The sequence below is a fragment of the Pholis gunnellus genome (assembly GCF_910591455.1).
Source record: "Pholis gunnellus genome assembly, chromosome: 14".
NCBI classification, from domain to species: Eukaryota; Metazoa; Chordata; class Actinopteri; order Perciformes; family Pholidae; genus Pholis; species Pholis gunnellus.
In genome coordinates, this window is record NC_136541.1 from 14,931,764 (window position 1) to 14,957,712 (window position 25,949).

Sequence of the window (25,949 nt, forward strand, 5' to 3'; positions counted from 1 at the left end):
ATTTCAACGACTTTAGTCCGAGGGTACGTTACCGTGGCGTTGGCACAACTTTGACACCACTCCAGTAGGTTGGCGAAGGTTACAAAAGAAGATTTTATGTGTAAACTGTTTCACTTCGTCCAGCAGTAGCTTTTGTAAACCGCGGGCTTCTAGCGGCAGCCAGAGTAGATTCCCGGAAGTCCCCTGGAGCCAATCAGATATCACGTCTCTGAACAACAGCACCTCATTGGAGGATTTACCGGAAACGCCCGCCCTTGTTTCCATGGGAACCAAAAATAGCAACTAAAATAAATATATATATATATATATATATATATATATATATATACACACACACACACACACACACACATATATATATATATACATATGTATCTATTTATTTTATATGTATAAATAAATAAAAGACGAAAATGTCTCAAAGGCGTAAATTCACATTTATTTTTTTATTATAAAACAGGTGGACACAGACAAACCCTCACAGCAAACAGCAGTAACTATGACAGTTTTCTTTTTTATTTACTGCAGTTTAGCAAACAACACGTCTACTTTAGTTGTGTTATCTTAATTCATAAGGGGCACAAATTAGAAGGCATCCATAACATTAATAGAAAATTACTATAGATATTCTAAAACATATACATGAGAATTATAAGCTCTTTATTTGTATGTACAAATCTGATGGACACCAAAGTACATGTTTGAACAGATATAACAAAGATCATCCTATTATGTAGGCTTAAACTGGCATCTGAGAGAAGTTGGGTAAGAGTTCCAGGTGCAATGACTTCAGGGGTCCATATGGTTTTGTTTTTCTTAATTAGCTACATGGCTTTGCTTCTTAAATTCACAAGCTCTCCCTCAGGAGGACCTCACCAACTTCAACTAGACAAAAGTTTTTGCCACAACACAGACTGGAATTAAATGAATCAGACATTATCCTTACTGACAAAAATTCTGGCACAGTCCAAATTAAAAACCAGTTTAAGAGAAACTATAGGGAAGTACACTATGCTTCACTTTTGCATAAGTGAAAAAGAAAAATATTACAACATGAGATGAAAAGCTCACTCTGACATAGCTGCTTGATAAGGAAAATATACATAACAGTCAGTACAGATGCATCGAAACATATTTTATTTTGACTTATAGCTCTCTTGGTATTAGCGACATTGTGAGCAGAATTTCAGTTTATCCGGTACTGAAATAATTCATCGCGTTGACAGGCCAGCTCCAGCTGCCATGGGAAATGTAAGCATGTCATCCAGTCTGCTTTTGATCCAATTACACACGCCATCATTGATTTTGTTCTTCACATCACAAACATTTAGATTTCTGTAACATTGGGTACATTTTGATACAGCATCTTTTTTTTTCATGTATTTACTGCACTACCATGAGTTTATGTGATACTCTGACAAAATGTGCCTTTTACACTTTCTTTTCTTGAGTCAGTAACGCCCTCATTCAGAAATGGTACATGAATCAGCTTGAGCCTGATCCTGCAGTAATCTATTTCGCCATTAATCTAATCTCATGATTCTTTGAATTTGTGGTTCAGCAGCTCGTTTGAGCATGAAGAGAGTTTCGCTGCTGAAATAATCTCCCTGGATCTTCTAACTGTTGCTCAGTCCAGTGGCCGGCTGCTATAGCTGTAGCATGCATGTTTTGTCAAGTAGCTCACTTTACAATAATGAGTACTGGTCGATCTTCATACGGACAAGGAGCCAAGCAGAACACTTTACACAGTCACACATACAGTCATACGCGTACACGAGCAAAGTTGGGCACACACTTATGGTGCCATGGCTGTGAGAAGGGAGCCTCGATAAGCTTTTGGAGCATAGTTCACTAAAACAGGGCCCATCCTAATGGTTGTAGTCCTTTTTCGTGTGAGGACGATTTTCCAGTAGATGGTCCATTTCTGAGGCAATGCCTGCCGTCATCTTTGGAATTACCTGCACGGAGCACACGATCAATGCTGTAGGACTGGACCACATAATGAAATAGTTACTCAGTAGTATTCAGGCTCAGGAAACATCTTTATACCTGGATGGCGCCCAGGTTCTCTGTCAGCTGCCTTGGATTGGAGGATCCCAGCAGCACTGAGCTCACTCCCTCGTTCCTCAGGCACCAAGCTAAAGACCGGAGATAGGAGGAGCATTTACAGCTGTTAATATAGTATCGAGGTATCAGACAGTACGAAGAGAAACACAGGATTTGGTTGTGAACAATATTTAGTTTGTTTGCTCTCACAGGAATGGAAAGTTGAGGGTCTGAGGATGTCCTTACCTATGGCTAGCTGCGGCAAAGTACATCCGAGCTTCTCCGCGATATGAGTCAGTTCCTTTAGCTTGGCTTGTTGTTTCCTCCCATCCTCACTCATTATTTTCTCCCTCAACCACTGGTATGGCTGCAGGAGCAGAACCAGAGTAAGAATTATAATTACTTCTCAAAATCCGGCATAAATAACGCGAATCACATTGTGTTTAATTGCTGGCTTTGTACTTTTTGCATAAGAGTCAAAAGATATATTATATAACATATGGACACTAGGCAGGCGGTCGAAAGAAATTGAAGCCGTACCTTCATTGAGGCCCTGGAGGATTCTGGGACGCCATTCTCGTACTTCCCAGTGATGATTCCACAGGCCAAAGGTGACCAAGATACCACACCCACACCTGAGGTAGAACAAGAGCCACTGAGCAACAGGGTACAAAATCTATTGCAGCACTAAATCTATTAACAAAAGCTTACTATAGACCTACCTATCTTATGGTAGAGCTCTGGCAGCTGAGTTTCCACTTTCTCCCTCTGGAAGAAGTGATACTCTGCCTGCTCACACACTGGTGGAATTAGATTAAACTGCCTGGCCACAGAATATGCTTCCTAATTGAATATGAAGAGGGAATAAAAAGAAACGGGGGCATATTAATGAGATAAAAAACATGTGCAACCATTGTGTTTGAAGATTTTCTTGTTTTTCTTCTTCTCCCGCTCCTCTTTGTATGGCATGTCTTTCAACATATTAGATCATTTTGGATTTCATTGCCCCTTTCTAAAGCACGAACCTTCAGTAGTGTGAACAAAACAGCTATCTAGATAAACTAGATCCCCCACTGTGCTCTAAATCATTATAGACGTATTCTAATTTCACAAAATTACATGCGAGGTTGTCTAGGTGATCTCTAATTCCATTTTCTGAAAGATTACATTACAGTCATTTAGCAGACGCTTTTAACCAAAGCGACTTACAATTCAGATTCTATCACATTTCTACACCGTAGGCACAGCTACGGGAGCAATTTTTGGGCTTACGTCTCTTGCTCAAGGACACATCGACATGCAACTAGCAGAGCCAGAGCTGGGGATCGAACCGCCGAACCCTCTGATTGATGGACGGCCCTGCTCTCCACTTAGCCACAGTCGCCCATAACTGACTTTGTAATTGCTCTGTAGTGGTAATTTAGACAGAACATTTCTCAGTGTGTTCATGGTATTAAAAAGGTATGATTACAGGGATAAACAAAAAACAATGATGTCAATATATTGCCAGCCTTAAATAGAACCATGACTGTTTGTCTTTTATAGGCTTTTTTATTTCTTAATCTCGGGTTGCTTGCCAGGAGATACACAAAGACCTTTTCCATCACTCACCATGATCTCCATTGCAGACCACCGGGATGTCCCCCAGTACATGGACATCCCCTGATTGATCACATGTGTCATCGATCTCACTATCTCTGTAAAAAGAGCCGATATGTACATTGTCATTAATCAAACAGTGGATGGCGCCACAACCGCAACTTTTATATAACCTGCAGGAAAACCGTTTTAAAACTGTGTTCATTTTAAAGTGACACTATTTTTACATCCACCAAAAACAGGAGAATTAGAATAATACAATTCTCATAGAAGACTTGGACCAGGTTTAAAGAAGACAACAAGAAATCCAGAAAAGCCTTTGTGTGAAACTGGCACCTTCTGGACTGTAAAAACAAAGATGCTGCTTGAAAGGTATTCAGCCTCTTTGTGAGAAAGGCTCTGGTCCTTTTAAACTCACGTATAAGCAGATCTTTGCTGGGATCATACGGCTTCATATGGCCAAACGCTGCAAGGGTTAAATGAAAAGACTCAGCGAACCTTGGCAGAACGTTGCTTGTGCAGTTGAACAAATCATAGCTACAGCTGTAAGGGCTGCAATCAGCCACGGTGGCCTTTAGTGTATCCACAGGCTATTTGTGCCTGGGTAATTAATGGTGGCTGGAATAGTGGATAACCAAAATCATATTTAATAAAAACCTGCTGTGATATTCTCTCTCAAAGGAGCCTTTAACAAAGGCCATCTCACATCTCAGGAGGAAATACTGCTATTATTTTTGCATGTGTGTCTGCTGTGCACAAACTCTCCAATTACTGAAGGAAGCAACAACAAGGCGATAAAGTAATTTATGTGATTACTTAAGTCTATAATTGCGTGCTTTGGTCTGCAGTTGTACAAAAAATGAATTAACGAAACATCTGCTACATTAAAGCAGTGTAAAGTGTGAATGCGAAATAGGAAGCGGGGAGAGTGAGAATGAGGACGAAGGGATGAGACCAGTGTGTGTGATTAAAAAAGAGTGATTCCTTTTCATCAGTAGTTCTCTCTGTAGACCAACATATAGCTCAGTGAGAGACAGAGAGCAAGTGTGTGTGTGTGTGTGTGTGTGTGTGTGTGTGTGTGTGTGTGTGTGTGTGTGTGTGTGTGTGGGGGGGGGGGGGGGGGGGGGGGGGGGGGTTGGGTGAAGCAGGTGGGAGGTTGGAGGGAAAACAGTGCATCTGCTCCGCAAGGAGGGGAGGGAGGGATTCTGAGTGAACTAAGGACAGAGGAAAAAAAATTGCAAACCAAGCTAGAAACCTCAGAGGCGCATTCAGTTCATGAGAGTTTGTGAGTACTCGAGTAATCCACCTCGGTGACAACTTGATCCACGGCAAACATCCGTGCACATACCTACCGGCCATTCTGAACACAGATTTTCCTTTCGCGAGGCCGCAGTGAGTCATCGGCTCCAACACCAGATGCTCACACACTGAGCAAAGCGCTCAGGTGAGATATCCAGCGTACACCTTCAACACCCCACTCACATGAACCCCACCGCACGTGTGTTCCAGGAGGACAATGTGGGTATGAAAAACATGTACTGTATCAACATGCTCCTGAATGTATGAGATTGGTGGACAATTAAGATGAGAAGATCCTGAGCACTCTCACATCTGCACTGCCAACGCGTATACAGCCAGCAGCCAGTTAGCATAGCTTCGCAAAAAGAGCAAGCCTGGCTCTGTCTCAAGACATCCAAATTTACCTGCCAGCAAAAAGCTCACAAATTAAAATGTTGGACAGGATTCCGGTAAGTTACTGCCCTGACTAAGAAATAGTCAGTGATGTGCATACGGATTAAACAAACAAGACATAACATGTTAATTAGTGAGCTTTGTAGGTAATATAAGGCAGATTTTGTGACCTTTAGATAGAACTCAGCTTGCTATTTCCCCTGTTTCCAGTCTTTATACTAAACTATCCATAGTTTTACATTTACCAACAGACACGAGAGTGATATCCAAATTCTCATCTAACTCTCGGCAAGAATGTGAATAAGCATATTTCTCTTTTCATTCACTATTTATTGCCACAAACATGTAAGTCTTGCTTTGTTTGGAAAACATAATGATACATAATCACATTGTTTAGTAATTTAGGCTAAATTGTAACACTGTGGAGGGAATAATGTTTGGGACTAATCACTTATTTGATATTGTTATAATTAACTCAATAAGCTATGCGTTCTATTTAACACATGCATGAAATGCATTCCGTTTGTGTGTTAAATGCAAATGTATAACTGCCAATATCAGCCCGTCCTTGAGACTTCTCACACTAGCAAACACTGTCAGGAACATTTGGTCAACTCCAGCCAGCAGGTATCTCAGTGCCAACAGAGTGAAGCGAGGAGTGTGGAATAAATCATTCAGCAACACACTCAGATGTCCACATTTGTCTGGGCAGGTGTCTTAGTGGATGTTCAGGAGTCTGTGAGATGCTTTACTTGGAGGTGGTACGCATTTTGAAGCTAACGTTTACGGGGCGGTGATTAATATGTCACACCGCAGGGGATTTTCAATGGCAGATGGAGCCCAGCTTAGTTCTATAATCGTGGGAAAAAAAGGTTTTGAACGTGGAGCCAACAGGGAGATAAGTATTGAGGTACTGAGTGGGTGAAAGGATTCTGCATGCTGCTTGTTATTGCTGAACATTAGAGGAGAGAGGCGATATCCTGCCACTTGAAGGAAACCCAAAGCCATCCAGTCAGGATGATTGGATGTCTTTGGGTTTGTGTTCAGTATGCTGTGGCAGTAGCATTTCATTTGCACTTGGCTGGAGGGCTTGTTACAAAGTCAATGCATTGATGCCATGTCTGATCATTTCCCCCGCCTGTATCTCCCATTCTTTATTCACTCTGTCCGCAGGATTTTCATATCAAGTTGATTGAATGGATGCAATTTGCTGCATAATGCTCTGTCAAATAAAAACAAATGAGGCTGAGTGACTGGAAAGCAACACTGTGCTGAGATTTGGACAGTTCACTCCGCTGGCAATGATACGCCGATTAAAACAATGAGCTGACAATGGCACAGATGCTCCTTGAGGCACATTCTCTTCGTATGTGTTATAATGTGAGAGCTTTGCGAACTCCACCACAAGGCCACATGTGAGATGAAATTCCAGCTAGGCCTTTAACTCCTCTGGGAAAAACTTCCATACAGTCTCTCACTATTACTGACAGCTGCAACAATAAAGAGCAGTAGAGCAAATAAAGGGGGGGGGCTTCAATCCAGGAAAGGAAGGTGGACGTTGGATATTTCTGACCCAGGTTGGGCCTGTTAGACTGGATGTAAACCAAAAGACAAAGTCAAGAACAAGTAGGGGGAAGAGAAAGAGAAACACATAGAGGAGGAGGAGGAGGAGGAGGAGGAGGAGGAGGAGGAGTAGACGGCACAAGGAAGCGGTGATGGTAACAAAGCGAGACTCTGCGGCCATGACATCACGTTTTTTGTCCCCAAGGGGACACACGTTGTATCACACAAAGTCGGGAGCAGTTAAAGTCATGAGAACAACATACAAACACAACTTCCACGCCAATGAGTGCGCACACACACACACACACACACACACACACACACACACACACACACACACACACACACACACACACACACACACACACCTGTTAGTAATCTTAACATTCCTATCTTAATACAACATTTGTGGGGTTTTTTGTGCCCTTCAATGCTATTAATCCTGTTTTTGCATGCTAGCACAATAACTTCAAGTAGTCTCCAAGAGAAGCTAGTGAGAAAATATTTTTTTGTGCGTCTGTACATGCAGCTCTCTCTCTCTCTCTCTCTCTCTCTCTCTCTCTCTCTCTCTCTCTCTCTCTCGTTAAAAGTGGCTCAGTCGCTGCACAGTGATTTATGACAGTGGCCTTGCTCCACTGTAATGAAGGATGAAGAAAAGGTGCACAATGTTTTAAATTGATTAGTGGAGCAACTGTGGACCACAGCTGCTGAAAGCAAAACAGCCTATCTATCTTTGTTTGTCGGTGTTTGTGCGTTTTTAATCCGTCATCTCTCTTCATCATCCCGACAGACTCTCGATCAATCAGTCCATCGACCAGGTTGGACTTCTCTACATCAGCTGTCGATGGTGAATTGACGTTATCGGCAGAGACAGGTGACTAGAAGGTTTGACGGAGCAGACCGTCGGGTCAGCCTGCCAGTCCCCAGTACTACCAGTGACAGCAAGGCTCCGAGAACGATAAGTATGACAGATTGACCGCCCACGGTCAGCTGGCTCACAGGGGAGGACGCATGGGGGGCAAAGCATAAAGACTGGGAAGTATTTTTGTATAACAGTGGGACTCCGTCCTTCCAGCCAAATTCAACCTGTGGACGAGGGTTAGGAGTGGATAGAAGAGGGGCCCGAGTATCTGTGATGGCCACAGCACAAAAGGAGAAGTAATCGAGGAAGAAACTGGAAGTGTGTAAAAGAAATAAATGGCCACATAAGGTGGATGTGTGGGAATTCAGCACTAGCATGTTGAAGGAATGGAGCGCACAGTAGGGCTTGTATCTAGTGAGACCAGCCCAAAAATACACCAGCTTCCCCCTTGAGGGGGGGGGGGGGGGGTGGGGAGAGATAATCCTGCTTCTGAAGAACAGGGAGGGCTGGGAGCGGGTGTAGCTCAGAGACCCTGTGGAAACTAGTGATCCCCCAGAGACTGAAAGAGAAAGAGAGGGAGAGTGCCAGACCAAAATAGAGGGATGAGAGATGAGACAAGATTGTCAGATTACTTGAAATGTGTGTGTGTGTGTGTGTGTGTGTGTGTGTGTGTGTGTGTGTGTGTGTGTGTGTCAGTGGCGGACACACACACTCGACCACAAAGACAAACCCCTTTGGTCAAAGGCAAAGGTCACCAGTCCGGTGAGGCCAGCGGCCTCGCCTGTATTTCTCACCATCTCATGTTTCAGAACAACATGCATTGTCCCTACCGGCCCCCGGGGTGTGGATGGCCATCACTCACCCTCCATGGGAGTGTTGCTGTCTGGCCGGTTGGCAAAAACCACATCCACATACTCGAGTTGCATCCTCTGGAGGGAACCCTTTAAACCTGAAATGAGAGGAGAGAAGATGTTGAGAAAGATGTAAGCAAGTCCAAGAAAGACAAAAACAGTCCAAAGGAGTCATGTGCATTGAGCCTATTTGTTGTACCGCTGGAATAGATGTGTTACCAACCATAGCGTTAACACATCAATAAATATTTCTAATTTCCAAAAGGGTGAATTGACACCTTTATAAATAAGGGGGCGACATAGCTCAAATAAGCCTAGAGCATCACCCTCTACCAATAAATACTCCTCCTAATACCCGAGGAGACTTATTACTGTATCATTTGTCCTTTGACACCTTTGGACATGGACACGTTGGCCTGGACCTGCAGAGGTAGAGTGATAATCACTGTGTGCATGTATCGCCCTCCAACTCTCCTTGCTATTAATTCAACACTGTTATGTAGATAACAAATAGGAATGAAGTTGTACTAAAATGACATCGTTTGAAGCATACTTAACAACAACAGTATAACAATACTGATTATTGCTGTTTTTAAATAATTATGATGGTTCCCAGCTCAGAGCAACAATATACAAAAAAACAAACACGTGTTCAAGAGTGCTAGTTCATTTTTTCATTCAAACCAAAGAATCAGGTAAAAGGACAAACCCTGGAGTAAGACCCTGGGGGATTTAGTCAACATGTTCATAAACATGGTGGTGACAGTTAGCCACATGTGACTCAAAGCCTGCCAGCTGCATCTGGCCTCGCACATCTTTTTTATCCAGCTCGCACGTGAGTCTTAGTTGTCATAGTCCGTCTGTTTGACCTAGCTGGAGTCATGGTTATGGGACTACAAGTCTAAATCACAATGACAATTGTATAAGGTATATCAGTGTAAAGCTGATTTCACGCCACTATCTCCTGGCAAGACGATCTCCGTGGAAAAAGCCCCGCATCTATGCACACTTTGATCCTCGTTACGTAAATGAATGCCGCTTTGAAAGGTGGTGGAGGAACCAAAGAACTAAAAAGCTGGGAGGACGATAAGAAAGACGAGGGATCAGAGAAAACGTTGCGCTCGTTTCTTTCCCTCTCGCTCAGCATTTGCTGGAAGTGAACCACTGTGCGTTGAGGAGCGGATAAGAGATGGCAACAAAGTATTGTCTGAGCAGATCAGTCCCCATTCATGCACAGAGAAGGCCAGATGAAAGATGAAAAGTGAACACAGGAGACTGTCACAAAGGAGGACAGCAGAGTAGTAGAGAGACAAGGCAAAAGACACTCTTGCGCTCTTGAGTATGTGTGAGCGTGCATGGCAGATTAGTGCCAGAGTCTTCATCATTGCCTGCTAATCCCAGCTGAGAGTTTTGCTCTCCTCACCGCCCCCTTCCAACCACTTCTTCCCTCCTCTGTCATCTGCAGGCCCGCGATCCCAGTAAAACACCCATTAGCCTACATGGATCCTAATCGGAGCCTGCACCGTCATCGCGAACAGCGTCTGCTGTCTCGTGGATTATCTGGAATTTACTGGCTGTGAAGGAAAGTCTATTTTTAGAGCTGAGAAAAAAAAAATGTTGAGACGTTGAACCACAAACCGGCATCTGTGATGAATAATGCATTCAATTATGTGTTCTGAGAAAGTCTCTTTGAACTGATCAAGGAATTTCTTTGTCCTGTGAGTAAAATGGTAAACGCGCAAGCCGGTTGCAAGAGAGAGACTTTGACTTTTCCTTGCACCCCAGAGTTCATCAGCGCTGGTCTCTGCCTGCCATTGATCATTACGTTTGACACCCCATCATTCCTGGTAGATGTCACTGACTGGCCTGTGGTGGGATGCATGGCCAGTAGTGAGGATGATGGCGTCAGCAGATGTTCAACCCAGCCAATTTGGTGACATGTGCCACACCAGTAGTGGCAGGGACACTGCACCTTTCTCTAACGGATGGTACCTATCATCCAGGCTGGCTTTAGCTAATTGGCGGCACCACATTTTCCTTCCGCTTTATCAGTCTGTGCCCTTCCGAAGTGTGTTTCCCCTTCTCCTGTTTTTTTTTGGGGGAGGGGGGGGAGTTGCAGAGGCTGTGGTGAATGTTAATAACGTGGGAGAGAGCTGAGTCACTGCAGGAGGAGCATTGCGCTGTGGACCGGATGGCGAGGTGTTAGTGAGGTAGAACGGCCCAATGGGATGAGAGCAGTATGTCATTATAAGCTTGAGCAAGGCCATAACTCTTCTAGAAGAGGAGAGGAGCGGTGGAGGATACTAGATAAGTGGTAGCATATTAGCTTCTTAATAAAAAACCTGTAAAGGTTTTACAGCTGAAAAGACAAAACATCTGTCAGGGTTTGATGTGCCTAATACAACATTCAAATTCAGCCGTGTGCACATGCCGATAAAAATCGAAGGGAGACACAGACAGGAAGAATGAGGGGGGGGGGGGGGGGGGGGACAGAGATAAAAGAGGGAGATTACAGGAGTGCAGCGGGACTCCGAGTGATGGGGTGACGTGAAGGACAAAGCAGCGGAGAGGAAATCGACTTGTTACCTTCGATGATGTGTTTTCTGTTGAGGCCTCTCTCTGTCTCTGCTCTGCAACAGGAGGGAGAGAAGTGCATGTCAGCACACACGCATTGCATTCACACATTCACACATTCACGCACAACTCTCATGAACTGAAGCAGATCATTAAACAAGCCAAAACAAGAGCCTGCATAACCAACAAATCACTGAGGAGAAATACACCCACTCGACGCTCAGCAGTGCGCCCGCAGCTATAGAACAAACTGTGCAGTGTGTCCGTGCACACAGGGCCCGTCGTCACTGTCTTGTCCTGATCACCAGTGGCCTGCCAGTTGGCAGGGCTTCGGTGATACGCAGGTGAAAATATTTAGGGTTAAAAAACTGGACAATCACTTGGTTGAAAATATAGCTTTTTGAATGCAGGAACATAACAAAGTACATTTACTCAAGTACGGTATTTATTACAGGTTAATTCAATTATCAACTTTATACTTCTATTCCTAGAAATATTATGCTTCATTACATCTATATATCTATTTATCTGTCTATAGCTAGTAACTTTTAAATGCCATTATGCTGAAATCAGGTAAGATAACGCTCTACACATGAAATGCTTCACAAACACATAGTATTTATTTATAGTATATAATAAAGTCCAAGTGACTTTGTGTGACGACAAAAATGCCTCTTTCAGGTCGATCATTTATAGCACCCTGAAAGTAGCCATCCTGTGCTTTTGATAGTATTTTGATTTATTTAGATTTTCATATACACATAAGACCAACCAATCTGTTTGGATGCTAAATATAAGTCCAATATTCCCTCTCCTTATAGATCTGTATAGGTGTCCACCAATTCCTGAGGGAAATATCTGGGTCAGTAGCTGCTAATTGCTCCACTATGTTCATTAGCTTGTCGCTAACTTTGAGCGTCTGACATGTAGCACTGAGCATGTGTACGGTGAGTTAATAAAAGGTGTTTTGTTAACATTGTGAAGCTATAAAACCGGGACACCTGCAAATCTCCAAAACTGCGCTTCAGTGATTTGTCAGAAGTCATTTTCACATGTTCCCCATGCCTGCATTTTCCTTTTCCATTTGATTTCTTTCTTTCATTTCTGTTTCTCTCTTTTCTCAGTTGCCTGTCTTTTGTCTTGTCCTTGATTCATTTCACACTTTTTCTCTTTTCTGCCGCCCTCCTTCCTGTGGTGTTCCAGCCTGCTTAGGGCTATAATAATGTACTACAAAGACAAAGCTCCTACTCCATTTTATCATGTTTTTTTTTTACTTTCTGTGCAAAAGTGTAGGGAAGTTGAAGAATAAAGTGTGCAAATATCTACTGTATGTTTTGGGTGATGAGCTGCTTGAGAGGCCTCTCAGCTCGCTCAGTTAAGTAGTTGTAATTTACATCCATCCGGCGTGGGGATTGATTTGGTACCTTAACAATAGTCTGAAAGGATCAGCTTAAATCACATTTTCACAATTGCACCTCGGCCCTACGCTACTCATCTACATCAGATATTGAAAAGAGAACCAGAGGAAGAATGTGGATGTACTTATGGAGCTTCTACTTCCCCGAGTACAAGCCTGAAGACTGAAAATGTTACTAACGCAGACTGAGAGCAGAATACTTCTGCATGTCAAGAAGAAGCAGATATGACTCTTGGCAGTTTGGCAAGAAGTCTGAGGGAACGTATGAAGGGAATCGAGAGGGGGTGAGAACATGGCCATGTTGAAATTTGCGTGTGTGTCACTCATTTTTCGAGTGTGTCCTCCGTGTCTGTACGCCTGTGGGTTTTCCAAAATGGCCGATGCCATGTCACGCTGTGTGGCTAAATATTTGAATGTAAAGCCTTGTTGTTGGTGAGACAGGCCCAACATCTGAGGAGGAAAACGCACATGCTGGACGCCATACACACACACACTTGCATGCACACACACACACACTTACTTTCCTCCCCAGTAAAGCTTTGTGGTGATCACCAAGCTGGATCTCCTGAGGGAAGACAGACAGACAGACACATCGAAAGGTCATGAAAAGGACTTGAAAGCTGTTGTCAAAAAGATGCGTGCGTCAGCATGTCCAATGCTGCATGAGTGCATTCAAGTGTTCTCCAGTGACCTTTTATCCTGCAGATCAAACATATAACTTATTTAGGAGGAAAAATCACAGAAGGACCCCTTTTTTCTCTGAACTCCACCGAGATAGCTGCCTTACTATAAACTCCCCCATGCTTGAATGATCAATATTTGAAACGGATCCAGAGTTGAGGTTACTGCAGGCAGAGAGTTGCCATGAGTTGTTGAGAAGGGTGATAGAAATAACCGAATCTTATCGCTACAGTGTGGCAGTGCATGCATGTATAGATGTATGAAACTGATATGTTCTGTGGTGCAGATACAAGCTCACGCTCACCAGCATTCTGCACCTTCCCCCGCTTCAATTTACCATGTACAAAGCTTGAAAGCAGAGGTATATTAAGCACAAGCATCTTGCACACAAACACCTAAACATCAACATGTTAGCATCGTCTTCAGCACAGCTTCACAGAGATTGCTTCATTTGAAATTACTCGCCCAAAAGGATTGGGACAACCGCTTTAGACAAAAGCATGTTTCAACCTTTGTGAAGGGCCTTTGCTCACATGACATGACAATGCCACCGTGGACAAAGTCAGCCATAAATACATGGTTTTCTGTGTTTCTTTGGGATACATTGGAACACCTCCCAACATCAGTGCCTGACTTCACGAATGCTCTTGTAGCTGAATAGGAGCGCATCCTTGCAGCCTCAGAGGAGTGCATGCAATTTTGTAATAAGATGCAAACATATAGGTACAGATTTTGTTGGGTTTGTCCACACACGTTTGGCTATGCAGTGCATACGCACATACACAATCTAAAAACCTATTCATGGAACAAATTTAGAATCTTAAGAGACTGTACTTCACCTCCAGCACTTTTTCCTGATGATGTTTCCCAGGATTATCTCCGCTCTGCAAAGAAAAAAAATACACAAGAAGACGATGAGATTATATCTCAGGCTGCCATTTCTCGAAGAGCACGTGAGCGTGACTATTATCTGCCACACATCTACAGCATGAATACCCGATTAAAAATCAGCAGGAGTACAAGATGAAGGATAAACGCCTGGATTGTATGTCTGGATTTCACCCGCAACCTTGAAATTAATATTCATCCCCATACACCTACAGCCTGTTCTGCAGCATTCAGCGAGACAACGTTCAGACCTATAAAGTTAGATTGACCTGTGAACATAATGGGGAGCCTCCGGTGATGAATAAGATTATGTAGATCACTTTAGAGTCAAGCTACCTTTCATTTTTGTATTTCTCAGGAGAATAATTCCTGGTCTGGGGCTAAACCTTGTTAACTTATCGTGTCCTATATGGGGGGGGGGGGGCTGGCAAGGCCATAAGAAATCTGAGACAACTCACTTTCCGCCAGCGTAGACTTCAGCCGTGTCGAACAGGTTGACACCGCTCTCATAGGCAATAGTCATCAGCTGCTCTGCCACCTGATACAGACAAAAATAATTTCCCCTCACAGACGTCAATGTGGTATAATGTGCTATAAATACGACTTAGTGTACGACTTCAAAAATACACTTAAAAAAGGATGGGCTGGGAAAATTCCCCGAAGAAGCTCAAGGAGAGTAAATCTCTTTTCTACTGAGGTACACAAAACCAGGAAAACTGCCCGGATGCTTGTTGATTAAAGTTGTTTACTGCTCAATATATTTCCCAGACTATTCTGACCTAGTTTTCGTGCCTGCAGTTTATTCAGAGCCTTACATGGGAAGGCCAATTTTGTCATGGTGACTTTCTCTTTTTGTACTCTGCCCCTGTTTTGGTTTTTGTGAGTTTGTTTGTGCCTCTGTGTGTGTCAGTTAGTCCCAGTGGTCATCAGGCAGTGATGAGCTGTCTCCAATTCAACGGCTTCCCCCCTTCAAGGCCCGATCAAAGCACTGGAAGCGATCTTCCGCTTAATAACTTATGGAGAGCATGGGAGCAATAAGACCTGACCACTTGGACTTGGTAGAGCCAACAGGGACTTAACAGCCTGCTTTGATACAGTATGGTAATTGGATGGAATGATTACTAACTAAATTGCTCCCACGGAGGCTGCAGACTGGGTGTTGGAGACTGTCAGGAGTGGTCACTAGTTGTATTTGCAATGTCTAAAATAATGAAAGCCAACATCTGCTCATGAGCTGTGACAACTGAATGATGGATCCGACAGAACGTCTTACCTCATCGGAGATTTGACCTCCAAATGTCACCCATGTGCCTGTTGAAGAAAACATCAAAGTCAAAGATTTGGAACAAACATGAGAGACCTAGTGCATGTAAAACCACGCTCGCAATCATTTTAGTCATGCATTAATTATCATTTTGACATTTTGGCATGACATGACAAAACGGCCTTGCCCTAAAACCATCACAGCCAAATGTCAGGGTTGAGTGTTGGTAGGTTGAGAGAAAAAAATGTTCACTGTCATATGAGTTTCTTGTGAGTAAGCTTCTACATGCAGATTTACAGATTACAGCGAATAACATAGCATAGCATAGCAGCTTCAGGTGTTTTGTGTTTTTGTGAGAATTCTTGCATGTGCATACATTATGTTTGTGTTTCAGCGAATCTTCTCATTCTTTCCTTCTAACGGGTTGGTGCAGAAAGACTGACAGTAACAGGTTTGAAGCTAATTCAAGATTCACGTATCAAGAGTCAAAATATGTTGTATTCATCTACCGGTGCCCCATAGGGATGTATACTGGGAACACTTTTATTTGACATAACTTGATCTATCTTTTAATTCAAGATTCAGATAGAATTGTTACGGTCTCCTCCAAATCTCTTGTTGTCTGTTCTGATCCTGTCACATGCTGCTTTTTTTTCATCCCCCACTAATAAGGAATAATGGAGAGGCCGGTCTTAAATTCGTAGCCAACTGCACCAGAAAGGTAGCAGCAGATCGGTGTAATGGTCACATAAAAAAAAAAGAATTCTATTGAAAATGTACCAGTTTTAGGTGAAATTTAGTTTCCTTGCTCCACCTTATGCAGAAGACGTTGAGGAGGAATCATTGTATTGCTGGAGTAAACAAATGAGAGATTGTTCTCTCTGCAGTGCACAGCTTCTTTGTTTTCATATTTATGTTTTATTCTCTTCTTACCCCTCAAGGAAACTTGTCGTATGGCTTAACTTTATTCCTCCTTATTCTTTCCTTTCTGACCTCAAAAGGGTTGGTGCAGACAGAAAACACTAACACATTTGTTAAAAGCTATAGAGGCTTTATAAGTAATAGCAGTATTGAAGCTCATCAATAAACTCCCCTGTTTTCTCCCTGGCAGTTGCAGTTTTTGTTAGAATTTTAATATTTTCTTTTTATATTCTTTATATCTTTTGTTGCCGGATCCTGTCACATGCTGCTTGTTTTCATCTCCCTATAATAACGAAACAAATGCAGAAGCTGCAGTGTTGAGTCTGTAACAAACTGCACGAGAAGTGTGAGCTGATTGAGGCTCAGCCTGATTTTTCTAATCTGGCAATGTTCATTGAAAATATATTTGAAAGGACTTATTTGACATTTTGGGAATTGATTGATGGATACCACCATTAATATAAAGATAGAAACAGCAGCCGGTTAGCAGCTTAGCATAAAGACTGGAAACAGGCGGACAAGGAATAACCCATTAGCCCCCATAAAACGACAGCACGTTGTTTTACAGTTTTCTTTTTTACAAATTAAACAAATGAGACTTTGTGCAGATGAGGGTAGTATCAATCTTTAATCTAAGGGTCAAGAAAGTAAAAAGCGTCAAACTATTCCTTTCAAATTGGATTATGCAGTTGAGAAGATAAAACAGAAACCCACGTAGATCCAAACGCTAAAGCAATTTAAACATTACAGGGATAAATCAATGTTTTGCTTCAGGGCAGAGGATGAGGGTTGCAAATATCGAGGCTTGAAACTATTCTTTTAAGTTGAAGGATGGTTCTCACCTGACTATTCCTCCCTGCTACTGAATGTGCTGGGGCTAAATCTTTAAAATACAATAAAATATATCGCTACGGGGATGATTAACTAACTCACTCAACAATTTTCCATCGTTCAGTATCTGCTGGGCTCAGGCAGCACTGCAGCATTCCTCCGTTTTGTCAAATGATTTTGTCTTCAGAGACATACAACACAGTACATACACACATACACAAATAAATATATGGCCGGCACACACATGCATGCACACACAACCCCCCCCCACCACACACACACAAGATAATTACCCAATGAATCAGTCGCATCAAGATGAATGTGTTTACCCTCATGGTGTACATTGAATGTGTGTGATAATTGAACTTGTCTGCTGAAACCAGTGCGATTGATTAAATATTAACAGGGTAAATATTCTCACTCAGCAAACAGCTTTGTGTTGTCTCTCACGACTCTCCATACCTATGAAAGATGCATGAGGTTTAGAACAGGGTGAAATAATATAATGAGATTTAAACACTACCCCCTTCTGCGCGGCTCTTTCACTGGCTCTATATTATCTCTACACACACACACCCACACACACCCACACACACACACACACACACACACACACACAGATAAGTTGAGTTTGCACTTGGATGCTTATGCTCATGCTAATTAGATGTACTCACCGAGCCCCAGACAGGAGACACGCAACCCAGATTTCCCCAGGTTCCTACGAAGAAACACATGATGAAAGAAACTAAGTAGAAAAAAAACTGTGTTGTTTAGGCTCAAGTTGTCATCATACAAATTATGACTGCAACTACTGTGCTGCTGTAATTTGCTCTGGGCGAACAAATGTTTTCTGCTTAAACAAAGCCAAAATATATCTTGTTTCCACATCATAACTCAAGAGACTGAAATGAGATGAGATGACAGCAATTTTGTTATTGTGGAGCTTAGAATACAGGCAAACAAAAATCACTTGTACCTGCAATATGTAGGGCAATAATAACAACGACCTAGCTTTATCACACCTGCAATCATGAATCAGAATTGGGAGAGTACAGGAGGGCCCTCTAAAGACCCTGAAAGCTATACTCATAACTGAAACAAATCCAAAAACTGTTTGTGCTGCTGCACTGGGGAGTTTACACTACTTCTCCCCCCGAATCCCACATTCAATCACCTCTTCTTTTACTTAGAACCTTTGACATCCTCCTGCAGCAGGGAGCACTTCAGTCCTCTGTTGTTTTTGTCTAACCCACAAAATGCTGACAACCAAGCACTGAGGTTGTATCCTATCAGCTCTTCAAAACCTCCCTATTCCCATCAACCCAACTGTGCAACGGTACACTTCCTGATATACGTCCCGGATAACAGATCATTTACATCCAGCTGATCTGTGGCAATAACACTGCACTTTTGGCTCTCATTAACCCAGTGGAAGATAAACTAAAGCAGAGCTCTCGCCGCAATCCACTCAGAGTCTCAGCGCTCCGTTTCCCATTTTATTTCACAATCTGTGCCCCATCATGTCCAACTGAGAGGGGAACTCGTGTGGCACGTGTGTTTGATGACTTAACGCCAGCGACAACAGCGAGAGCCGATTGTTCTCCCTCCAGCCACCACAGGTGTCTTCACTTACAGAGTGATGTATGTGGACTGTAGGTGAAAGAAAACCGCGTCAAGGTGATTCACAGCCCCGAAAGAGGAAGTGATTTGAAGGAAACACTGCTGTGAAATTGAGACACAATCGTCGGGGGTCCACGTGCACACGCAGAGCCACTATCACAAGCGACTTGCTTCATCTTGAGAGGAGAATTTGTCCAAATACTTCATTCTTGACAGAGAAACGACGACCCAGTTTGGTCTGAGGATTGTACCTTCTGCCTGGTTTTGCAGGCGTTTACTCACGACGACAAATGAGGCCGTAAAAGAAATGCCAGCAGTGTTTTTTTCTCATGTCTTACAACTAATGGCCTGCGCACGACGAGCTGAAGGCGGACTAATCCGAGCCCGTGCTACGTAACCCCGCCCTCAGCCAATTCAATTAAGTGTTTGAGACGGAGGAAGCATCAGTAGTTCAGACGAGCGCCAAGATGAAAAGGAGGTAAAGATAGAAGGAGACGTGTTTGCACATGAACCCTTTTCGATACATTTATGGAACCTTTGATGTGTTGTGTATTCAGGCGCCGGGGACAACATGATGGGAGACAGATCTCACAAATCGTGGGATGCGTTCTTGTCTCTGACACGGTGGAGAAGTTTGGAAATTGTATCCTCCGTCTCTCTGATGTATTATAGAGTGGGAATAGAGATCCGTGAAAGTGTGGGGGAGGGGCTGTACCGTAGGTTAGAACTGTGATACTGACTGAATCTGTGTGTTCTGTCGGGGTTGTTATTGAGGGCAAACCGCCCGGATGACGAGGGATGTTTCCGGCTGTATTTATCGCAGGTTCGCTCTGGGTAAAGCATCTGTAATGCCTGGAACAGTTTGTATATTGTACCTAGATTTGCATCGGGTCTTCAATGATACTGTTTACATGTTCACAGTGACAAGTTGATGCACATTATCTCCACAGAAAACAAGCTTGCGAGAATGTTCCGTGTTCCAGATAGGGCTGGTTGGCTTTGTTTTTGGAGATCCCCCCCATAAGCTGTGTTTATAGTGTTTGTGGGATGTTCTGAATGCATTTGCGATGTCTTAATGATAGCAGGAGTGCGGAGCTGACGTTCAGCTGGCGGAGAAGCGGCCTCGCTGCTGTATTCTTGTCCCCGGTGGAGCAACAGCATCGGCCATACCTGGTTATTAACCGCACAGCCGACTGTAGCACATTAATAGATCCGTACAGGTCTGGTAATTGGTTGCCAGCAGAAGCCCGCTGCTAAAGAAGCTAATGATCCCGGCGATTACAGCATCATCAGCAACAAAGGAAGGAGAAGGAATAACTTTGTGTTGAAGAGAAAATGGGCGCTCGTGTGCACGTGGGAGAGAGAAATAGGGCTGCAGAGACACAAGTTCTTTATATATTATATATTGTAAATGGTAAGATAACCAAACTAAGGAAAGGAAAACGTGTCTTTACAAAACTGCACATAATCAACTTTGCAAGCCAGTGAGTGTGGCTCGGTCCCTCATGCTTGGATGGTGCCCAGAAGAAGCCTTGAAGTAAAATGACAAATGAGTCATTTAAAGACGCCCCCTCACACAAACCTGTCACCGCTTATGAACATCCTGTGAGCTGCTACTGTATGCAGCCCGTTCTATTCTTAGTGGATCCCTAGTAGAAATAAAAAAAGGCAACATCTGGCTTCATTTATTGTGCTTAAATCTTTGGAGGTGTGACCTTTTATTGTGAGAGGTTTTGTTTTGTTTACTTCCCAGGAAAGCACTTATATCGTTCTCAAGTCACACCCCGGGATGATTTATTTCCTGATATTGGATTTCTCAAAATCAATACTTGACACCCAAGACTTTAGTCAAGGTTGTGAGTGAACAGATACAAATCCTCACTCGCTGGGGATTAATGCAGACTAAGAAAACCCACACAAGTCAACCTTGATGGGCGGAGGGATTAGACAACGGCCACCTTCTCGGTTCCCACCGCTCTCCTGATGGCAACCATAACGTTGTTATCAAAAAGAATTCAACGCAGGGTAGAAAGGCGGGTCATGTTCTAAATATATCAAAGCCAGGGCCAGTGTGGGCGGGAAGAAAGTAGGGAAGTGAAATCAAGCACTTTACGAAAAATGAATAGATTAAGTAGGAGAGAAAAGCTCCAGCAGAGTTGGTGGGGGAAAGACGAAGCCCACAGGCCTCATGGTGGAATCCTCACCAATGACAGAAGACAGGAAATGGATGGAGAAGAGAAGGAGAAAGAGAGAGAGAAAGAGAGAGAGAGAGAGAGAGAGAGAGAGAGAGAAAAGAGACACCAGCAACAGACTGAGGCTTGCATAGTTGCAAGACCAAGCCCCAAGTCTAAGCAGATCAAACGCCCTCTACAGATAAAGCATTCTATATGACACAGAATGGGAAATAGGAAATGACAGCCAGCTCCCTACAGGGCCCTGCACAATGTGCATGTTTGTAGTGTGTGTGTGTGTGTGTGTGTGTGTGTGTGTGTGTGTGTGTGTGTGTGTGTGTGTGTGTGTGTGTGTGTGTGTGTGTGTGTGTGTGTGCAATAAAGAGCCAGAGTCTGGACATGACTTTCTGCTTTGTTTTTCCACAGGGCCAAAGTCAACATCGTTTAAACTTTTTTCATTCTCATGCAGTACACACAGACCATCGTATGCATGCACACACACTGTTCTTTTTACCGTGCTGTGGAAGGCTAATTGAAAACGCTCTGACATTTGTTTGTTTTTTTCAAACCGATGGTTAAAGAATCTCTCACAGAATAGCAGCATTTTCGTCAGAGACGCATGCTTGAAGCTAGTGGCGTGTGGGTTGATTCTGTATTGAAAAACATGTGGGCAGATCTGAAGTGGTTGATTCAGAACGCTGCGGAGAGCTGAGCAATGTGGGGGAAAAAAAATAAAATCATGTCATGATATCTGGAAAACCTTCTTACAGTACCGATAGAAAGTATGTCACGGTATCTCTTTAGGTTTCGGTTCCGTTCACCTGCATGCATCGAAATGAAGACGAGAAACTGAAACATTTTTAACTGCATTGTCAAGGATCTTAGAAATGTAAAAAAAATGAAGATGAAATAGTTGCTTTGTAGTGTTATCGTAGCAACTATTATGATATTATGAAATAAATGCTGTGTATCGATACAGTATCTTGCCATCTCTTCTGATGCAAACTGTCTTTCTGTTCACCTCGGGTATCGTTTTTCGGATTAGTACTCCTTTTATACTCATGCAGCAGTGTTTTCTTTCCCTTTTATCCCAGCCAGTGATCTCTGTGATAACAGTCTGTTTACAGAGGCCACTTAAGGAGAAAAAGCAGAAATCTGATTTGCTTTGATAAAATCATTACGCTTGCGGAAAACCATTTTAGTTGTGACCTTTAATTAAAACGCGGAATCCATGCAAAACGTCCTGGCTGTTTAGCTGAGAGTTTGGGCGGATCTGATCCTCGGGGGCTTGTTTGGTCTTTAGGAGCTCCACTCTACAGAGCTCCTGTTGTGCAACATATTATTAGAACTACACATCACAGAAGAACGGCCGTGACACGAACTGAAGTGAATGATGTTGGAACCTGAAACACATGTATTATATTAAAGTGTTTTGATGTATGATAAAAAAAACTGGGCACTAAAAAGAAGAAGCTGGGTACACTCACGCCAAACAGTGTGTCCCTGAGCAAAAGCAGCGTGATGGGCTCCATGAGCACAGACGCGCATGAATTCATGCAAACACACACGCATGTATGCACACAGACACCTACGCATGCACACACACACACATACCCAAAGTTCACTTAAAAAAACACAAACATAAAACACATGGAGAGCAACAACGAAGCCAATTATGATCTGTGGCGCATCCTGACGAGAGCCACAGCTGCAGAATATCTGTTATCTTTCTGCGGACGGACAGATGGAGGCTGCATCAGCCTATAAAATACATCTGTTAAAAGCTGCAGCCCTCTGTGTGATCTTCAATCACACGAGCCCCCATACACCTCGTCTAAACCCACTGTGGGATTTGCGGGACACAGACAAACGCTGATATCTTGCTGACTTAATGCTAAATATGTAAAAAGGATCTGCAGTGTGTTTTCCCACCAAACTATTGAATGGAAGCCCTTGAGTGAGCTGGTTAAAAGGCCTCGACGTATAACAGCAACAAAGTACTTTTCCACTTCAGTCAGTTTTCATTTTTAAACGCAAAAGTCACTGATACCAGTATTTTTTGCTTTAAGGTTTGATAGCCCGTTGGTTTATTGAATGGAGATTTTTATTCTAAGGGATGAAGCTAAAGGCACAGCAGATTCATCCATGAAAGCAAGGAACGACACCCACGCTACATCAAACAAACGCGGCGGAAACTCTCCCGCTTTTTTCTCCCAAAACTTTCATTCAGCTCGACAACAGTGGAATACCTTGAAAAGACCAGTAGAGCCCACTTATGGCACTGGTTAGATGTTACGATATCCTTTTAGGTGTAGTTTGTGTTCACGGGTCTGCATCACAATGAAGAAGTCAAACTGAAATATCAAGCTCAATGTGGAGGATTTTAAATGATTCTGGAGGAAATCGTATTATGACATTATAAAATCTTATGGTTCGTTTACAATAATGAAAAATAAATGCAGAATACCGACACAGTATCTTGCCATGCCTTCATTTCTAACGCAAACAGGCAATTCAGTGTGCACAACAAAACAACAACCCACTTCCTGCATTACTCCCACTGTCAACACACAGATGTACACACAGCAGAGAGAGCCCGTCTCTCTGCTGGCCACTGATAAGCCTGCATCCGAAGCAACTGACAGAAGGGATTTCTGCATGCCCATCTGCAGCGCAGCTCCGAACCAACCAAGGGGAATCTTCCCTAAACCTCCTGGACTGTCAGAAGGCCTTCTGCTGCCTAATGACCGTTGTGAACTTCAATCCGGGCTCCCTGCCGGGAACCAGAAATAATCTGCACAATTTGAGAAGCCCAGGAGCGACGGCACGGTTTGTTACATCACATGTTTTTGGGCCGATTTGCATCCCTGTTTGTGGGTTTGTACGAAGTATTTCAAGAGCAACAAAGAGGTCCAACTGCATCGACAGGTTTCCCCTAAAGAACAATTAGAACCACACTATACATATACATATACTGTATATCGCCATGACAACTGAAATGCTGCGGATGGTGGTATTATTAGTTTATGCTCGCTCGCTCTGCACACTGCGTCTCCTGCTTCGACGACGCCTTCAGATGTTCTCGTTGCGGAGCCCCAGCGCCGCACACGTCTACCGCACATGCGTGCACTCATGCGTGTGTAACGCAATGTGCCAAAATGCATACGCCCACAAACGCGCGCACACACTTCGTTATCACGCAGAGAAAAACTTCAAAGAGTTTGTGCAACACAGATTTAGTTGCAGACTCGGGCTTCACCTCGAGACAAAGAGATGGCGACCGAAAACAATAGAAGCATCAACTTCAACCAGCTATGAGTCAGTGGCTTGGAAGAGACAGAGATACAGCACTGGAGGAGCGAGGCAGAGAAATTATCAGACAAAACAGGAAGCAGAGAGGGAATGTGACACACGAGATATTTCATCCAACATTGGCTTCTCTGTGGTGAAAATAGGGAATATGGTGAGGGCTTAAAGGAAGCTCTACAGCTCACATCCTCCACCTGTTTTCAGAGGGAGCTACAAGAACGAGCAAACCCTCATGTCACAAACACAAACAAACACATTTTAAAGGCCAGTCCTGCGTGGGTACTGCAACATTTTTAAGGAAAATAGAAGTAACAGTGAAACAAGCATGGAGAAGATGTGGTTTCTTTGTGGGTTGCTTCTGTGACTTTAAATAAATACAAAGAAAAGGTTTAAAATGATTGAGTTAAAAACACACAGTACAATTTCAAAATGAATCTTCTTGGTTAATAGAAAAAAAACTAGTTCGCACAATAGAGTCACCCAGCTTGTTTGGTGCTATGGGGAACAGATTGAAGTTGGCCATTTCAATGTTGTTATGGAAACGAGAAGAGATTGTGTGACAAGCAGACACTTACACATTGAGCTGCTCCGCATCCAATCTGCCGCAATTCTGCTAATTGCCTCTTTTCTGTGAACTGACCCGCGTGCCCCAATTTTTCTCTTTCATTCACTCTGTCATTCTGCCTTTTTTTGTTTGTTCTGTCTGTCCTCCATCTCTTCTCTCTAACTCGATCCCTTCCCATCAGCCCCTCTTTCCTCCCCTCTCGGTCTCTCTCTGCGCGTCTCTCTTGACACCGTTAAGCGAGGATGTCACTTTTTCCAGTGGGAACCGAAAGCTACCATTTCGCTCCCAGGGTTCTGGGTTAAGAGCGCACTCACTGAGATAAGAGAGCATTGTTTACTTGTGTTACTACTCACACACACACACACACACAGACACACACATGGAGAGCTGTACTGGTGGAGCTCTGCACGGCTTTACTGTGACGCTTTCCCACATGTAGCCTACTGTATGGTCACGACTGGTTATACGCAGCACGGTCGGTGTCTTCTACTTCTATTGAATTAGCTCGTGAGAGACCTTCCAAGATGAGCTGATGTGCTGTAGATGCAAAGAATGCACTTCATCATAAAGCCAGTTGCATATTTCATTGTTTGTTTTTGATAATCAGATGGTTCATATCTGGTTTTCATAATATAAGTATGGTAATATCTTTGTGACAGGTCTTTTCTTCGTTTTCGTTGCTGCTTTCCTGTGATGGAATAATATTTGTTTCCTGGGTATTATCTACATGCAGTACGAGGTGTGATTTGTGGAATATGCCCTTCTAAAAAAAACAGATTTTAATAAAACTTTTTTGTGTGCTTGAACAAATCTGTCATTACCACACCAAAATATGTCGTCTCTCTTCAAAATACACTTAAAAGCAATTCAATAAAACTCCAAACAACCTTTACGGTCCCAGATCCTAGTTTGCTGTAGCCCTGTTAAATGTGGTTTAAACATAAAGAGTTGCCAATAAATCTGCATCTCGGAAAAAATTATTTTATCTTGACACAAACACACACCATCCCACTCATCACCTGCACTGCTCATATATCTTCATTGTCTCCATCAGGGCTCTTTTAATGTATCTAGTTTCTCCTCTCACTTTAGGCA

At 43.2% G+C, this 25,949-nt stretch overlaps 1 protein-coding gene across 2 annotated transcripts in view; it reads right to left on the bottom strand.

Moving 5' to 3' along the window:
- Positions 1–433: 433 nt before the first annotated feature.
- The window catches only part of kcnab1b (potassium voltage-gated channel subfamily A regulatory beta subunit 1b), a 35,989-nt gene continuing 10,473 nt past the window's right edge, over positions 434–25,949 (bottom strand). For both annotated transcript variants that reach the window (XM_079173115.1, XM_079173116.1), the window contains exons 3-15: positions 17,864–17,907; positions 15,447–15,484; positions 14,632–14,711; positions 14,125–14,169; positions 13,125–13,169; positions 11,200–11,243; positions 8,625–8,711; positions 3,658–3,743; positions 2,769–2,889; positions 2,587–2,681; positions 2,293–2,413; positions 2,050–2,138; positions 434–1,958 (exon numbers count right to left, since the gene is read on the bottom strand). In XM_079173115.1, the coding sequence (XP_079029241.1) occupies positions 1,869–1,958; positions 2,050–2,138; positions 2,293–2,413; positions 2,587–2,681; positions 2,769–2,889; positions 3,658–3,743; positions 8,625–8,711; positions 11,200–11,243; positions 13,125–13,169; positions 14,125–14,169; positions 14,632–14,711; positions 15,447–15,484; positions 17,864–17,907 (985 nt within the window). In that variant the 3' untranslated portion in view covers positions 434–1,868. The remainder of the gene's footprint in view (positions 1,959–2,049; positions 2,139–2,292; positions 2,414–2,586; positions 2,682–2,768; positions 2,890–3,657; positions 3,744–8,624; positions 8,712–11,199; positions 11,244–13,124; positions 13,170–14,124; positions 14,170–14,631; positions 14,712–15,446; positions 15,485–17,863; positions 17,908–25,949) is intronic.